The sequence below is a fragment of the Electrona antarctica genome (genome assembly GCF_951216825.1).
Source record: "Electrona antarctica genome assembly, chromosome: 24".
In the NCBI taxonomy this organism is placed as follows: Eukaryota; Metazoa; Chordata; class Actinopteri; order Myctophiformes; family Myctophidae; genus Electrona; species Electrona antarctica.
The window spans coordinates 9317149-9336225 of NC_136803.1; the positions used below are offsets into that span (position 1 = coordinate 9317149).

At 44.9% G+C, this 19077-nt stretch overlaps 2 protein-coding genes across 2 annotated transcripts in view; both read right to left on the bottom strand.

Annotated features, from left to right (window-relative positions):
• Positions 1 to 5777: 5777 nt before the first annotated feature.
• LOC306917210 (uncharacterized protein) overlaps positions 5778 to 19077 on the bottom strand; it is a gene marked incomplete at its 5' end in the record, with an annotated part of 66187 nt that continues 52887 nt past the window's right edge. The window contains 7 exons of the mRNA XM_079495342.1: positions 5778 to 6270; positions 7129 to 7366; positions 8139 to 8374; positions 10438 to 10826; positions 15968 to 16136; positions 17865 to 17901; positions 18866 to 18901. Of these exons, the coding sequence (XP_079351468.1) occupies positions 6056 to 6270; positions 7129 to 7366; positions 8139 to 8374; positions 10438 to 10826; positions 15968 to 16136; positions 17865 to 17901; positions 18866 to 18901 (1320 nt within the window). The 3' untranslated portion in view covers positions 5778 to 6055. The remainder of the gene's footprint in view (positions 6271 to 7128; positions 7367 to 8138; positions 8375 to 10437; positions 10827 to 15967; positions 16137 to 17864; positions 17902 to 18865; positions 18902 to 19077) is intronic.
• On the bottom strand, positions 13988 to 14704 carry LOC306917118 (thymidylate kinase-like; the record flags this gene model as incomplete). Its single annotated transcript, XM_079495251.1, has 1 exon — positions 13988 to 14704. The coding sequence occupies one exon, from the start codon at positions 14702 to 14704 to the stop codon at positions 13988 to 13990; it is 717 nt and encodes a 238-aa protein (XP_079351377.1).

Genomic DNA, 19077 nt, shown 5'->3' on the forward strand with positions numbered 1-19077 from the left:
CAATAACCTGAGACCGGAGACAAGTGTGACATTCGCAGCTTAAAGGTAGGACCTTAGCTTCACCCAGCTGCTGGCTGCTCAGATGGTCGTGATGAGAGCTCGGTGGAGGGGGTGGGGGCAGTTATACAGTAAGTGTGTTGCCCAGGGACACTTCGACACATCTGGGTGAACCGGCAGGTGAACCAGTCACCTTCTGTTTACTGGAGAACGTTTTGCCAAATCACAACTTTTCATCAAATTAATCCAACATTTAAAAACTATTTAATTAATAAAATAAAATAAAATCACAGAAATAATGTTTAAGGAGTAGTGAGAATAGCAGATCTACACGCTTGTAGATGTGCTATTTTCACTAGTTTGGGACCCGGGCAAACTTCCAATTTCTTGAGGTAAAAAGTTTGGGAACCACTACTAGAGGGCCTCCCTTCCCACTAAGCAATGATGCCCGCTCACCTTGATTTATGTTACTGAATGTTAAAATAATGTTTGAACGAACGCCTGCTGTGGTCCGTTTCCTCTCACCGAGCCCTGGCACAATGGTAGCTACAGTTGGAGGCCATCGATATTGTCCTTTTCTTTTTGCTGAGGTTTGCGTGATCTGCGCAAAAGGACAGTTAACCCATTTTGGGCGGGAACCCCTTTTGGTGTTTTAAACATTATGTTATAATTTAGCTATTGAAAAATAGCAGATCTACAAGCTCATAGCGCACCACCGAGTGGCGCGCTACGAGCTTGTAGGTCTGCTATTTTTGAAAAATCGTGAAAATATTTATTTCAGAAAACTGGAGGATTTAGAAGGATTTTTTTAAAATTTTGAGGTCAGGCCTAAATGGGTCAAATGATAAGGGACAATATCGGTGGCACCCAACTGTATACTACGAGTGGACATATTAAGGACACTTGCATGTGCACGTGACTAGGACCCCGTGTAAAAACCTACATTTTTTTCAGCCCTGTTTCCATGGCCCGATAAAAAAAGTGTCGAGGAGTGTTATAGAGTTAGATAACAGGGGTCTCCTGTGTGCGAGCACTAAAGATAGATCAGACTATGGCACTCGTCGAGGTGCGGTGGGCCTGACATGTAATTTAAGCACTATAGGACAGAGAGCAATGTATTCTGTGCAGGCTTTTTTAATATTAAAGACACACCCACGCCTTTCAACAATATCTCTATATAATTGTTGTTGTCGGGCCAACGTTCCATTCACAGCCTGTACAGTAATACAGGGAAGTCTTCTGTATCGGTGTTGATTTCGTCGACTAATACTATGACTACCTTTTTTCACTGACAGAAACTAAATGGAAACTATAAATGAAAACTAAGCTATGATGACTAAAACTAAGACTAAATACATTGAACCCCCCCCCCCCGGTCAGGTGAAAAAAAGCGCTTTGGACTCATAATGCATAGAATAAGGAAGAATGAGGTCAGTCCGCTGCTCTCCCCAGGTTGGCAGAGAGAGTCTAGCACCCAGGATTACATTAGAAAATTGACACTGGGTGAATAAATGAGTTTCAAAATTACAGGGAAAAAACAAAAAAATAATCTAATAATTTCCCCCCCTAAAATAGCCATTTCATAAGCTCACAACACAACTTATTTTCAGTATGTCATACAACAAAGTATATAGGGCTTAAGTGCTTAAGAATATATTAATGAAATTGAGTTTAGAGTTTGCATCTGTAGTACTAATGTTAGTTCAGGGTAGGGCTAAGTCAGCGGTTCTCAACCTGTGGGCAGGGGCCCACTAGTGGGCCATAAGGATATTTGTCATTGGCATTTCTTTTTCTTTAAAACCTTGAAAGAAAATTAGTCTTATTTTCGGTACACAAAAAAAAGAACATAGTATATAGGCTACTGTATTAGCTTTGCTCGCATTGATCCAAGCTGGAACACAATTGATTAATCGACCATTAAAATAAGCATGATCTGAAAATGCACGTGGCCCCGCCCATCTGACCACTAAACACGGTCAGCAGCCAGTAGGATGCCATGTTAAGTGGTGAGGTGGGTGGGCCGCGAATGCGAATGCTTGAGACCCACTGAGCTATATAATACAGTAACGTCCGCCTCCCTTACAGCAGTGGTTCTCAAAGTGGGGACCCCAAGGGGTCCTTGAGGCAGTTCCAGGGGGTCCCCTGCAGTTAAATTATATCGTTTGTAACCAAATGGGCCCTTATGGGTCTGTAACTAGGGTCCATTTGGTTCCATTTGTACAATCTCAGAGTTAAATTAATATTAGAATATAAATTGGGCTCTCAGAGACAGAAATGCCATTAAATGGGGGTCCGTCCGTAGCCTATTGTATATAAAACTGAGGGTCCTTGAAATTAAAATGGTTGAGAATCTCTGCTAGAGACGGGGGTCCCTGGCATGTCTTTTCAAATGGGGGGGGGGGGGGGGGGGGGTCCTCGCAGGCACGATAAGTGTCAATTTTTGTGTTTGCTTTAGTGTATATGCGATTATGCGTGTCCACATATCCATATAAATTATTTTGTGAGAGAAAATAGGGAGGAATTCTTGACGTTTATTGAATTAGTGGTGAACAAATTACTGAAACAATGTAAACACATTTCACTGAAAAAGAAAAAAAAAACTAAAAAACACATTCAAGTGTATTCAAAGACTATTCCTCCATGTTACACAGTATTTGTCCATAGTATCAAAGAAAGAAGCTAAATTGATTGCAAATTTGCCACTATAACTGAACAGATTTGACCAAAAGGTTTACTGCATGTTATTGGCTGTCGTGAACAAGGAGCTAAACAGATTAAAACACTCAATATGTTTATTTCTCAGTATAAAAAAACACAGTGAAGTGAAATGAATGATGGCGATCAGCGATATTGACTAGGGATGCTCCGATCAGGGTTTTTGGGACCGATCCCGATCACCGATAGTTTTTCTCATGATCGGCCGATACCGATCTTGTGCCTAATGGGAAGATTTTAATATTTCCAAAATTGTCAAAACCCACATCAAAACTGTTCCTGTGTGTGTGGGGAGTAAGGGGGGGATGTTTAGGCCTGTCACAAAGATGCAGAATGATATTATACAATATATCTGATTGACTTTTATACCACTTAAATGGTATAGGACGATTTCTCCAGATAGGGTTCATCGCTGATCGAGTCATTTGGAGTGAATATCGGCCGATCATCAATCGGTTGCCGATTATCAGAGCATCTCTAATATTGACTAGACTACACTGAGGTATTATGGTTAGGTTTTGTTTTGTTAGTGAAACAAACTCTATGTTCTCTGCAGACTTTACAGACTTTACAGGCCTGAAACAGGTACACACTAATCACCATGTCACACAGCTTAACCACTTTCACCTTGGCATCACTATTTTGGGCTACATTTACAAAATAGTTCAAATCTTTCTCTATTTTTAAGTTAAAAAAAAATCATTGTTTTAAAACATTTAAAATGGCAGATATGCCCACAACACGTTGTAATGCAATGTGTTGAGGGCTTGTAGATCAGCCGTCTTCAGATTATCGTACAACGAAGAATTTAGGACGTAAGTGGTTCAACACTTAAAGATGATATGCCGTGACCCTCTCCCCCAAAATATGATCATCAGGTACTATGATTATATTAGGAGGAGGTTTTTTCAAAAAATGTACAGAAAGTGTTAAAATGATGGTTTCATGTGGCCACACCCACCAGTTCATTAAGTATGCCTTGTTTTCAGGTGGGCGGTGATCCACCTGAACTGAAGCTGCACCCACAGCTGTAATTCTATGATAAAGGGGGAGGGACTAGGGGAGGGGATGATATTGTGATGTCACTAATGTGGTGTATTTCGATTGGGCCTTTTGACTCAAAGGATGTCAGCTTTCAGGAAGAAACCAAAAATACACAGGGAAGACATATTTCAATATTCTAACCACACCTGGGGGTCTATTGGAGTAATGTTAGCTCCATAGATACATACAAAACAGAAAACAGAAATCACAGCACTCCATCTTTAAACGCTTAAACAAAACTACAGCTAAACGTGACAGAGCGGCACAGTGGTCTATCTGCTGGGATTCAACTCTTTGATTCTCTGTATCATTTTTTGGAAAAGATCAGCTTGCTATCTGGAAATGATCAGTGCTGATTAAAAAACAAACGAAAAAAAACACAAACACATAAAAACAAGACATCTGTTAAAAAAAACATACAAGAATACATAAGAATAACTACCAAATTCTATATCTTTTCCAAAATGTTCTCATCAGATAATCTCTGTCTGTGAATATCTATAATGTGTATAATATTATGCCATATGCTGCAGCCAAAAGTCATGAACGTAAACTCATATACTCGCTGTTATTATCAAATTGTAGACATGACATTTTAAAAGGAAACTCTTCCAAGTGCTCATGTAGATTCTTGAGAGGACAGTGAGATATTTAGTCAGTAAAAATAAGGTCTATTTTCACCCTGTTGGTGTGCTGTAGCTATCCCAAGCTAGATTCTCTGTCAGAATCATATAGTATTAGATCATATACGGTACTGTGCAATAGGTGCTAAAGAATGTGACGGATTGTACGTATGTGTTGCTTTCACAGGCCTCATTAGCAGATTTCCCCCATACGCAATAAGTGCAGATCAAATTAATTAAATGGCTTCCTTTGAAACCAGAGTGAGACTTGGAACATCACAGATAATTAGCATGAATGTTTTTTCTTTTTTAATTAAGCGTTTTTTTTTATATATATATATAATCCTATGATTTTATTGGCCAATATTAGCTACCTCCCCCAATTAAAAAAAAATCTACTGTACAGAAGATGTGTGGCAGAGGCCACGTCTCAAACGCGCTACAGTACAAAAACACAACACACCTGGAACATGAGCAGTCAATCATGTTCAGAGCCAATAAAACGCTTACAGGTCTGTCATTTCTCTGTTAAAACGGCATGGCTGTAATATTCGCTGACCCGCAGAACCTTTGCACAGAAAGAGAAATGTACGTAAAGGACCAGGGAGTAAGGGAGGGTATACATTACTTTTACCGCTTCAACCCGCAGATGGCTGCTCAGATGGCTCAGACTGCACAGGGGAAGCTGTTAAGTGGGTTTAAGGGTTTTGCTCTGGGGACTCGTGGACCGGTCGAGCCGAAGGTCGACCCGGTGACCTTCCAATTATCTCTACACCCACTCAGCTACGGCCAGACAACGCGATGGCTTAGCCCACACATGGGCAACTGGCGGCCCGGGGGACACATGCCGCCCCCACCATCACTTAATGCAGCCCGCAGGTTAATATCGGAATACTGATATGTTATTGTTTTCAGCTGTTACAATTCCAAACATGACCCCGCTTTAATTACTTCAGTCATATGTAGCTTGATGACTAGACTAGTCTTTTTGTGTCCAATGTATTTGAATTTAGTTCATAAAGTTAACATGTTCTAACTAAATGCATTTGAAATAAAATCAAAATTGTACTTTTCAGGATTTCAATTCAAAATTCAAATTCAAATATAGCCAAAATAGCTGATCTACAGTAGATCAGCAATTTTTGCTACGAAAGTAATATGTAATGTGGAGTGAGTGTGGAAATATAATGGCCCTCTCCATGGTCAAAGTTGCCCACCCCTGGCTTAGCCAGATGATAGATAGGATGGTTGATCACACTCACTCTGAGTGGCCAAGTAGGTTTGCACGTACAGTACAAGAAACACAACGTAGCACGTGGCTCTAGGAAGTCACATTTAGAACACACCAGAGAAAGTATGAAAGTGAGAAAAATGTACCCCGTAAAGATATATAAAAAAATAAAAATAAAAAAGGTAAGGAAAGGTCTTTTCTGTACAGTATCCACATATGTAAGAGCAGATAAAGAAATACAAAATGTAGGTTTTTTTTAAACAGTCCTCTCTCTGCAGTCCAGATGAATTGTCTTTATAGAGGAAGATAATAGGAAAGCTGAGAGGGAGGAAAAGGAGGGAGGGGGTGTGTGTACAGAGGTGGAGAGATGGGCCCTCTGTCGCTTATATCATCAACGGGCCACAGAAACGAGGGTTGTGTTGGGGTTTTGCGTCCGTCGGTGGGCTCATGTGCGTGCCGTACCTGCTGTGGACCGGGCCGACACGCACGTCCTCTTGCACTCGGCCTCCGTCTCGTAGCGGTTCGTGTTGCCCTCACAGCCGCCGTACCAGAACTGAGCGCAGGCGTTGGCCTGCTTGTCGTAGTACCATCGGATGTTGTAGTCCCGACACGGGCCCTGGTCCAGGGCCAGAGCACAGCGGGGGTCCAGTGGTACCACTTCTGGAAGGAGAGAGAGAGAGATCTCATGTTGTAGACCAGGGGTTCTCAACCCGTGGGTCGCGACCCCTCGGGGGGTCGCCAAATTATTTTGGGGGGTCCCCAAATTATTTAAAAAAAAAAAAAAAAAAAAAAAGATTTTTGTTTTAATTTTATTTTCACGATTTTTCAAAAATAGCAGACCTACAAGCTCGTAGCACGCCACTCGGTGGCGCGCTATGAGCTTGTAGATCTGCTATTTTTCAATAGCTAAATTATAACAATGCTTAAAACACCAAAAGGGGTTCCCGCCCAAAATGGTTTAAGGTTATTGTAGCAGTCAATTTATATTGGGGGTCGGGAGGGGGGCGGGGCGGGGGTCCCGAGACATTGCCAAAGCATTTCCGGGGGTCCCCGGCCAAAAACGTTGAGAACCCCTATTGTAGACAAAGATTTTACATTTGAAAGAATAAATGTTAACAGAACGGGAGGATGCAATGTTTTCAAAGATTTCCACTCTGGAAGGTGTTTTCACTTTGTTGCGTTTTCACCCCACAATAATGCCGTTCTGGTCTAAAGGGACCCCAGCAAACGATTACTTTATTTTGCTGTTTTCTATGGACACCGTTCTGGTGTAAAAGGGGCATGAGAGGTAGCCATTATCTGAGAAGTCAGTCTATAGAAGTCGGTCTATGGCGTCGGTAATCTATCGATCTACCTAACTAAAGAGATTTCGGGGATCTCCATAATACGCAAGTGTTGATCGGCCAAGAATTGAAGGCAAGTGAGCGACAGACGCACAAAGACAGAAATTCCTGGATTTATATCAGAAAGATAAGAGCATCTAATCTAGTCTCAAAAGTAAACGGTTGTTCCTTGTACCTTTGGGAAGAGGGCGAGGCTGCTGTGGTGGAGGGACATAGTGCCCAGATCCACCTGAGGACGATGAAGAGGAGCCTCCTGCACCGGTGGACGCTCCCTCCCTGACCGGAGGGACGAGAACGGTGGACGTGGTGTTGCGGTTAAGCGTGTCCCCGCGGTTAAACGTGTCGCCGCGATCCGTTCCCCAGTCTGTCCCGACGACGTGCACGTTCTGACCCCCACCTCCTTCGTGGCCCCCCTTAGATAAAAATACAAAAAAGAGGAAAAGACAATTGATAATCTAACATGGAAAATAGTTACGTTTCATTACATTTTTAGGCTCTTGGATAGAGTAATGGCTGATTTATACTTGGTTGCACATTGTGCTGCACACCAAACATCACATCTACATTGTGTCGCTCCAAGTGCAATGAGGCATAACCAGGCTTAAGTGGGTCTAATCTATGGATTAGTGTATGGCAGTGGTTTTCAACCCTTATTTCATATCAAGGCCTAAAATGTATTCTGCATTGGAGTCATGGAAAACCATTTGATGAGATTTAGCCTTGCAGACCCAAAACTAAAGAATATGTTTAAATGATGTTGGTACCATAGGAGAGGTAACAGGCAAATGTTTATCAAAATAACAATTCTTCTAAATTCTCTAATTGTGTAGACGTCTTGTAAATTAACTTAATGGGGAGTTCCGCTGTAGCCGTTTCTTTCTCTTTTTTTTGCTCTACTCCAGTGAGTCAATTTACAAACAAACAATTACAAAATAAGCTATAGTTTTAAAAAGAATTTCATGAATAAATGAAAGAAATCAACGCAATTCCATGAACCATTTCAATAGTTTGCGTCCCGGGGGAGACATCGAATTTCTCATTTGGGTCTACCAGCTAAAAAGTTTGGGAACCACTGCTCGAAGCTACAGTGTATGTGAGCAGTAGTCTGCCAGCCTGACTGTGGGTGCTGCCGCCCTTATGTCTGCCAACCTGACTGTGGGTGCTGCCGCCCTTATGTCTGCCAACCTGACTGTGGGTGCTGCTGCCCTTATGTCGACCATTGAGCGGCCGCTCCGGTTCGCCGGCCGGCCGGTAGGTGTGACCGCCGATGGCGTAGTTCCCGTTATTCCCGTTGTTCCCGTTCCTGCCGTTGCCGGCGTAGCCGTTGTTGCCGCCGTTGTAGCCGTTGTTCTTCATCCGGTTGTAGATCAAGGCTCCGTTCTCGTCCTCGCAGAACTGACTCACCAGCTTGGACTCCAGAGCTGTGGCGCCGCGACGGGTCGGAGACACAGACGGAAAGGTGTGAGAGACACAGACGTAAGGAGTCAGTCAGAGACACAGACGTAAGCACTAAGCAGTCGGTCAGAGACACAGACGTAAGGAGTCAGTCAGAGACACAGACGTAAGGAGTGAGAGACACAGACGTAAGGAGTCAGTCAGAGACACAGACGTAAGGAGTGAGAGACACAGACGTAAGGAGTCAGTCAGAGACACAGACGTAAGCACTAAGCAGCCAGTCAGAGACACAGACGTAAGCACTAAGCAGCCAGTCAGAGACACAGACGTAAGGAGTGAGAGACACAGACGTAAGGAGTCAGTCAGAGACACAGACGTAAGGAGTGAGAGACACAGACGTAAGGAGTCAGTCAGAGACACAGACGTAAGCACTAAGCAGTCAGTCAGAGACAAAGACGTAAGTGGTGAGAGACACAGACGTAAGGAGTCAGACAGAGACACCGATGTAAGCAGTCAGTCAGAGACACAGACGTAAGGAGTGAGAGACACAGACGTAAGGAGTCAGTCAGAGACACAGACGTAAGGAGTGAGAGACACAGACGTAAGGAGTCATTCAGAGACACAGACGTAAGGAGTGAGAGACACAGACGTAAGGAGTCATTCAGAGACACAGACGTAAGGAGTGAGAGACACAGACGTAAGGAGTCAGTCAGAGACACAGACGTAAGGAGTGAGAGACACAGACGTAAGGAGTCATTCAGAGACACAGACGTAAGGAGTCATTCAGAGACACAGACGTAAGGAGTGAGAGACACAGACTTAAGGAGTCAGTCAGAGACACAGACATAAGGAGTGATAGACACAGACGTAAGGAGTCAGTCAGAGACACAGACGTAAGGAGTGAGACACACAGACGTAAGGAGTCAGTCAGAGACACAGACATAAGGAGTGATAGACACAGACGTAAGGAGTCAGTCAGAGACACAGACATAAGGAGTGAGAGACACAGACGTAAGGAGTCAGTCAGAGACACAGACATAAGGAGTGAGAGACACAGACGTAAGGAGTCAGTCAGAGACACAGACGTAAGAAGTCAGTCTGAGAACAACACTAATCTAACAACACAACACTAATGAGAGATCGCTGTTGTTTTCCAACCGCGTGTGAGATTTGAATACATACAGTAGATACAATACAATACCAGACCAGGGGACAGGGGGTCTTCAATGTTTTTTCAGGCCAAGGACCCCTAAAGGTCTATTCATACTCCAGTTTTAGGTGACAAGGTGACCACCGTGGTTAGTAAAAACAGAGAGATGTGTTGGGGTGAGCGTGGTGAGTGGCTGATCACCGTGGTTAGTAAAAACAGAGAGATGTGTTAGGGTGAGTGCGGTGAGTGGCTGATCACCGTGGTTAGTAAAAACAGAGAGATGTGTTGGGGTGAGCACGGTGAGTGGCTGATCACCGTGGTTAGTAAAAACAGAGAGATGTGTTGGGGTGAGCACGGTGAGTGGCTGATCACCGTGGTTAGTAAAAACAGAGAGATGTGTTGGGGTGAGCGCGGTGAGTGGCTGATCACCGTGGTTAGTAAAAACAGAGAGATGTGTTGGGGTGAGCGCGGTGAGTGGCTGATCACCGTGGTTAGTAAAAACAGAGAGATGTGTTGGGGTGAGCGCGGTGAGTGGCTGATCACCGTGGTTAGTAAAAACAGAGAGATGTGTTGGGGTGAGCGCGGTGAGTGGCTGATCACCGTGGCGTGACGTCATGTTGGAGTTTTGGGTGGTCACCTTATCAGCTAAAACTGGAGTATGAATAAGCCTTTAGTTGAGATGAGAGATAAAGCAGGGACCCCCACTACATTCATGTTTCATGATTCATGTTAAAGTATGAATAAGCCTTTAGTTGAGATGAGAGATAAAGCAGGGACCCCCACTACATTCATGTTTCATGATTCATGTTAAAGTATGAATAGGCTTTGTAAACCTTTGGCTCTGTACTGCAATAAGCTCATGTGGCACGTCGAACGAAATGACACGACATAAACCAGTACCACGTCCTGGACTGTGCAGGACGGGTTGCCCCGGCTCACCCGGCAGCGTGTTGAAGTCATCGATGAGGAACATGTGCTCGCTGTCCGGGTCCGACGCGATCAGGTTCAACTCCCTCAGGAACTCGTCCTGCGTCGGGTCCGAGGTGTTGACGATGCCCAGCGCGAACATCTCAATGTTGGCGGCATGCGCCTCGCGCACGGCTATGTCCAGCTTGACGGGCTCGCGCTTGTCCGTCTGTCCGTCCGTGATGACGATGGCCACCTTGCTGACTCCGGCGCGGGAGCTGCGGAAGCCCTCCTGAGTGGCCTTGCGGATGGCTGTGCCGGTGTGGGTGCCCTCGCCCATGTACGGGATGTGCCGGATGGCCTGCTTCACGTCCTGCTTGCTCATGTAGCGCACCAGGTTGAACTCCAGCTTCACCTCCAGGCTGGGGACGGACGGACACACAGACAGACAGGTTGAGAGATCAATAGACAGACAGACACACAGACAGATAGGTTGGTTGAGAGACAGACAGACAGACAGACATACAGACAGACAGACAGACAGACAGACAGACAGACAGACAGACAGACAGACAGACAGACAGACAGACAGACAGACAGACAGACAGACAGAAGTATCGAATGTGCAATGTGGCCATGGCCAAAATTACTTATTTTAAATGTATTTCTTTTCAACTCATATCTTGTATCTTTCACCTTTATTTTACTAAGGCACTTGAGCTGCATGACTGTGTGAAAATTGCTATAGGCCTATACTGTAAATAAAGATGATCATTAATATTATTATCTGTACACAATTCAACATTTTCAAAACTTTGCTTCGAACGAAGGTCGGTTTGGTGGACTGAAACCAAGAAGTCCCTGAAACAAAGTTGGTTTTGAAAATGCTTTGAACTGGTTTTGTTGCTCATCGGACGTATTTGGAGCAGTGCATGCATTTTATGTTGACCCATATTCCCCGAACTAATAAATGACTGTGTGACATCTCAGTGTCCATTGTCTGCATCCTATTCCTGGACGCAGACAGCCTATTCCCACTACTACATCTACACCTATATCTATGTAATGTGGCTGCTGGTATTGTGTGGCGTGTAGCACCTCAGTGCAATCTAAGATCTTCAGTGAGGTGTTTCAAATAAAAGAGAGTCTAACAGGAAATAGCCTACGGTTTGCTCTACCAAAAATCACACCCTTTCTTGCATTTTGCACTGGAAAACAACACAACAAATAAAGACAAATTCAAACATAAAAAAGAAAATCTGAAAATAAAATATGAAAGTGTCCATATTTTATTCTCTGATTCTCTGATTCTTCTTCTTCCGAAGAAACGTAAAACCGTGTGTAAAGAAAGTATCTGTCCTCACAAGGTCAGTTATGAGCAAGACATCTTTAATCTGACAACATATACGACTAGAAATGCCCTCTGTCGAGGTGCCAACTAACTAACTTATGTCTGTTACAACTGCTGTTCTAAATCCTTTAGACCCATTATTGACCTTGAAACGTACCTTAGCTACATCACCATCAACAGCCAATAAGGGATAAATAAATGGTAAAATGGTAAATGGTGCATTTATATAGCAGCTTTATCCAAGGCGCTTTACATAGATTGTGCATTACATTCACCCATTCATACACCGATTGCGGCGGAAGCCATGCAAGGCACCAACCAGCATATCGGGAGCAATTTGGGGTTCAGTGTCTTGCCCAAGGACACTTCGACATGTAGACAGGAGGAGCCGGGATTCGAACCGCCGACCCATGGATCATTGGACGACCTGCTCTACCTCCTGAGCCACACAGTGGCTCAGTCGCCCTGAGCCACATTCTTACCCCGACATACATACATACATACCCAGCCAAGCACCCGTGCTCTGCCTGCGCAAGTAATAACATTTATTTCTTGGTTAATAAATATCTACTGTTGCACACACTTAGGCACTATCACCGGTGTTGTTTCCTGGAGTCACTGAGTGTTTCGGTTCTTGCAACAGACACCTTCCTAAAGGCAACAGACACCTTCCTAAAGGCAACAGACACCTTCCTAAAGGCGAGCTGACCGAGGCTGACCAGACACCTTCCTAAAGGCGAGCTGACCGAGGCTGACCAACAGACACCTTCCTAAAGGCGAGCTGACCGAGGCTGACCAACAGACACCTTCCTAAAGGCGAGCTGACCGAGGCTGACCAGACACCTTCCTAAAGGCGAGCTGACCGAGGCTGACCAGACACCTTCCTAAAGGCGAGCTGACCGAGGCTGAACAGACACCTTCCTAAAGGCGAGCTGACCGAGGCTGAACAGACACCTTCCTAAAGGCGAGCTGACCGAGGCTGAACAGACACCTTCCTAAAGGCGAGCTGACCGAGGCTGAACAGACACCTTCCTAAAGGCGAGCTGACCGAGGCTGAACAGACACCTTCCTAAAGGCGAGCTGACCGAGGCTGAACAGACACCTTCCTAAAGGCGAGCTGACCGAGGCTGAACAGACACCTTCCTAAAGGCGAGCTGACCGAGGCTGAACAGACACCTTCCTAAAGGCGAGCTGACCGAGGCTGACCAACAGACACCTTCCTAAAGGCGAGCTGACCGAGGCTGAACAGACACCTTCCTAAAGGCGAGCTGACCGAGGCTGACCAACAGACACCTTCCTAAAGGCGAGCTGACCGAGGCTGAACAGACACCTTCCTAAAGGCGAGCTGACCGAGGCTGACCAACAGACACCTTCCTAAAGGCGAGCTGACCGAGGCTGAACAGACACCTTCCTAAAGGCGAGCTGACCGAGGCTGAACAGACACCTTCCTAAAGGCGAGCTGACCGAGGCTGACCAGACTCCGGCCTGTGTCAAGTGGCATGCTACTACTCGCCTCCCACTGTCTCTTGGGTGCTTAGAGACTGTGGCAGGTGAGCTGCTAACAGCCAGTTGTTGACGACACTAGAAGGCTCCAAGCACTGTGGGTTGCCTCCGGGCTCCTCCTTCGTCTGACCAGAAGTCAGAGAAGGTTGATTTCCAGAGAAGAACATTAACGCACGCACATCTACATTACTAACTAAAAATCACACCCGTGTGAAGTGAGGGGCGCTCTTATCATCGTACAGCATCATACATCATCTCATTCCGGCCAATCAGAACTTGCGTCCTCATCTTCGTCTTCAATGTTGTCCGTTCATTGTCAATGGGATTTAATGTTTGTGTAGGACAAAGTTTGTGCACATACACCAAAAGCTGGACATAGGAGTGGCTATCGCCCCTCAAAAACCAGGTGCCGGGCCAGGGTTAGAATAACAAAGGGTTAAGGTCCGGACATAACTGGGTCATGTGGGTCAATATAAAGCTTGTGACTGGTTTTGTTTTACACAATAACACACTGCATTCATGTCTCATAATGTATAATTGTGGCAATAAATCTGCAATGAATGAAAGTGACCCTGCCATATATATGCAGGTTTCAAAATGTCGGGAGCCCCTCACTTCACACAAGTGTGATTTTTATTTATTTTTTCGGGGTGGACACACACACACACAGCCGTTGGAGCGGTCCAATTTATCTTGCCATTTTGCCATTGATTGGGATGCCACATGACGTCACAGGAACGAGGGGTACATACACACAAAGTCACTACTACTACAACTCATCTGAGTACTAGCAGTAGTGGTAGTAGACTTCCATAGTTCCCCAAGAGGCTGATTCTCAGCCGTGTCGATGGCGTTCAAACTGTGGCTCTTGATGCTGGCGTGAACGTCCTGGACGCTTTGGGAACCATCGACTACCTGCCAGTTGATCGAAGGCTCTCTCGACAGTTGCTCAAACTCCTGCTGGACCGCTCTCTGGAAGGCGCCGCTCTCGTATCTCTCCGCTCCAAACCGGCCGCCCCTGAGCGCGGCGGCGTTTGGATCGAGCCGCAGGAACACCACCAGGTCTGGCCTTGGCAGTCCCACGTCGGGCTGCTTGCACCAGTCCAGACAGAACCCCGGCTTGGCGCCGGTGAACGCGGCTCCGGAGAAGGCGTACCGATCCACGACCAGAGTGGTGCCTCCTTCCAGCTTCTCCTTCATCGACGGCACCAGCTCCCAGCGATTCGCGGAAAACAACAGGTGCACGGCGTGGTCCTCCAAGTCGCTTTTGTTCTGAAGGTAGGCGTCGATCAGCCGCCCGACCTCGGTGGTTCTGTCGGGAAACGCCATCATCTCGGCTGCTCGTCCACTTTGCTGCAGGGCACGCACTAACGCGCCGCATTGTGTCGATTTCCCTGCCCTGTCCACGCCTTCTACCACGATGAGCGCTCCTCGTTTGCGTACCATTGGTTCAAAGCAACAATCAAATACCTTACGGAGCCGAGAAATAGTTGACTTTCCGGGACCACAAAATATCAAACTTTTTAGTTGTTGTTCAGGAAGTCAAACAGAGAGGCAAATAACTCCATATTTGTAAGTCAATATGACGTCACAATGTCCAGATGACATCATGAACTTGACATTCACGATCCACAATAAAAAATAGCCGATCTACAAGCTCACAATGTGCTGTGTACCGTTGTCGCACTGTGAGCTTGTAGATCAGCTGTTTTTTAAGGGCGTTAGCCCCTCCTATGCCCGGCAACTTTGTCTGATTGTGTGTATCCCATAGCGATGATTTGATTGGCTGAGCAATACATATTGAGGATAAAAAGGGAGGACAGACAAGTGAGGACGCCAATTGTGATTGGCCAGAATGTGATGATGTATGCATGATGATGTATGATGACAAGAGCGCCCCTCACTTCACACAAGTGTGATTTTTTTTAAGTGTGTTATTTTTGGGGGGTTATACTACAGGATACCTCATGAAGGCATTCTGCTATCCTGTTCATTGTTCTAATAAAGCGGGACTCCTGTGGAGTTCTGATAAGCTGCTATCGACTTCAGTTCACTTGACACGGTGGTGTCGGTTTTAGGACATGTTCACACTTCACAGACCTGTTACAGCAGGGGTTCTCAACCAGGTTTTAGGACACGTTCACAGACCTGTTACAGCAGTGGTTCTCAACCAGGTTTTAGGACACGTTCACACTTCACAGACCTGTTACAGCAGGGGTTCTCAACCAGGTTTAGGACACGTTCACAGACCTGTTACAACACCAGGTTCTTGGACACGTTTACAGACCTGTAGAGCACCAGGTTTTAGGACACGTTTACAGACCTGTAGAGCACCAGGTTTTAGGACACATTCACAGACCTGTAGAGCACCAGGTTTTAGGACACGTTTACACTACAGACCTGTAGAGCACCAGGTTTTAGGACACGTTTACAGACCTGTAGAGCACCAGGTTTTAGGACACGTTTACACTACAGACCTGTAGAGCACCAGGTTTTAGGACACGTTTACACTACAGACCTGTAGAGCACCAGGTTTTAGGACACGTTTACACTACAGACCTGTAGAGCACCAGGTTTTAGGACACGTTTACAGACCTGTAGAGCACCAGGTTTTAGGACACGTTTACACTACAGACCTGTAGAGCACCAGGTTTTAGGACACGTTTACAGACCTGTTACAGCACCAGGTTCTAGGACACGTTTACAGACCTGTAGAGCACCAGTCCGATGCGGGTGGCGTTCCGTCCCACCGTCACGCGGTCCACCAGCGCCGTCACAAAGTCCTTGATGATCTCAAAGTTCTCGGGGCCGACGCTCTCCGAGCTGTCTATCACAAACACCAGCTCCATGGGCCTCTCCTTGCATTTGACGCCACATCCTTTATGATGGGGGAGGGGGGGGGGGGGGGGCAATACAGTCTTGAGCAGTGGTGGAAAAAGTACTCAATTGTTTTACTTAAGTAAAAGTACCAATACTGCAATTTAGAAATACTCCATTACAAGTAAAAGGATGTTATTGAGTAAAAGTGCTGGCATCAAAAGGTACTTAAAGTACCAAAAAGTACAAAGTAGTCTTTATGCAGAATGTCTCATTTCAAGTTTTCAAATGTATATATATTTTTTTTAAATAGCCGATCTACAAGCTCACAATGAGTGAGTATTGTGAGCTTGTAGATTGGCTATTTTCAAATGGCTGAAATGTATATAGGGCTGAAGTGGTAAATGTATGTTTTGTAATAATCAAAATCCACAAACTAACTAGTAACTAAAGTCTTCAAATAAATGCAGTGGAGTAAAAGTACAATATTTGCCTCTGAGATGTAGTGGAGTATAAGTAAAAGTACTGGCAAATGGAAATACCTCAAAATTGTACTTAAGTACGGTACTTAGTAAGTAGTAAATGTACTTTGTTACTTTAGACCACTGGTCTTGAGACATAACTCCCCATCCAAAATGGGAGTTACAGAGGGACACACAATAGAAACAATGAAATAAAGAAAGATGAATGTAATAAAACCAAATTATGAGGCTTTTCTAAAAACGGGTGAGTCTGGTAGGGTTTTGGAAGATGCTCATGATCACGGCTGATCTCATATTATCCCGTTGTGAGCCGACAGTACATATTCAGGGCGAGATGTGGGATGTTTTCAAAGGAGCCCCACGGCACACAGTTACTTTTTTCTTCATTTTATGAGCACCTATTAAGTAATTTGCATTTATATTTGATCACAGCACGAGGCTATGAGGCTATGCATTAATGCATCCAGGATCTTTCCTTTCCCATTTTGGGTTCTATTTTCGTATCCAATCTCGTAACATTATCACGTTTCCTCCATTTTCCCTAGCTCTGGTCCATAGCCTTCTACTGCTTCTACGATTCTGCCCTGCAGTATAAGGCTATGGGACTTTCGGTTTCAAATCTCAAATCGAAATCAGACCAGCCTCTCCTCTTTAGTGGAAATCTCACGAACGTTTGACCTACTCACCAATACAAAGACGGGTTGTGTCAATAGAAAGCCTACTTTCCTTAGTGGACGCACTCTGAGCCCCCCACCACACGTATAAACGGTACTTTTTGGCCAAAAAGGGATTTTGTTTCCACCGGAAAAAATAATACGTTTAGTTACTCCAATGCGCCCTCTACCGATATTGCCCAGAGAACTGCCTCATAGAGAATATTTTTCCCAAAAAGTTGGCCAAAAAGTACCGTTTATACGTGTGGTGGGGGGCTCAGAGTGCGTCCACTAAGGAAAGTAGGCTTTCTAATGACACAACCCGCCTTTGTTTTGGTGAGTAGCAAAAATGTTCTTTTAAAATACGCTAAAGAGGAGAGGCTGGTCTGATTTCGATTTGAGATTTAAAACCGAAAGTCCCATAGCCTTATACTGCAGGGCAGAATCATAGAAGCAGTAGAAGGCTATGGACCAGAGCTACATTTTCCCTATACTAATGATACCGTCCTCCATTATTATAGTGACACTTACACCGAGGGGCCTTATTAGTTTAGGTCATGTAACATGCATGTATATAAATCTTTCCCACACCTGAACCACCAGATCAGTAATATGATATTGTGAGGAGGGGGGAAAAAAGATGATGTGCCATACCACAGATCTCCTTAATCATTCGAATGATGTCCTCTCTCTGAAATCAAACAAAAACACACAGATTGTCATAGTGAGAACAAGAACACATGCGTTTCTCAGAAAACTTCTTTTGGACAAATCTTCTCTTCTGGGGGTCCCTCCCTGGCACAAAACATGTTCAGATGGCGTTCCGTGGCCAAATACATATCATTTTGGGGTTCGCTATCACAACCTATACTGATTTAGAAGGAATGTGTAGAATCGGCCTCAGTTCTTAATTATTAAAGTACCTACTACCTATACTATTCATAATATAAAGCCATTTAACACTTGCACACAAATGTTATTATTACAGTACTATGTACAAAAAAGCTAACGCACACCAAAGTCCTTGTAGCGGTGCCGGCACACGGGAGAAAACAGTAGAGGAAATCTTGAAAAAACAAGAGGGTGACCGCACACGCCAATAGCCAGAGTGCCAATATTTTATTAGGACAATTAATCCAACGTTTCGGCGGTTAAGCCTTCATCAGTTAAGCCTTCCCTGATGAAGGCTTAACCACCGAAACGTTGGATTCATTTTTTTGTCTTACCTGCTGTCCTAATAAAATATTGGCACTCTGGCTATTGGTGTGTGCGGTCACCCTCTTGTATTTTCAAGATTTCCTCTATATTATTACAGTACTATTCATATTATAAAGCCATTTAACACCATTTTTGATGGTGGTCAGTCACTCACAACTGGCCACTAAAAAAAAGATACTGGTTCTGTTCCGAATGTATTGTCGTCTCCCGTCCTTCCACAAAATAATAGAAAATGCTCGATATGTGGGCTCGATAGGAACCCGGCTCGATAAGCCTGATCGATAAGGTGCTCGTTATCAATAATAATGAACGGGCTCCATCCCTCTTAATGGGTTAAAGAAACTATAAGTGAAAGACTCCTGAAAATGACAGAGTGTACCAGGCTAACAGAATACTGTAACGTGAAGGAAAACATGAATGGAAGCAGGAGGACTTACGGTGAGACCCGCTTCACCTTTGTCCCCTGTTCGGCCCTGGAGTGAGAAAACACATTTAATGCCTTATCCGTGTCAATTTGCGATGTGTGATGTGTGTGCGCATGCGTGTGTGTGCGTGTTTTGTGTGCATGCATGTTTTGTGTGCGTGCGTGTTTTGTGTGTGTGTGTGTGTGTGTTTGTGTGTGTGTTTGTGTGTGTGTGCTTGCGTTTGA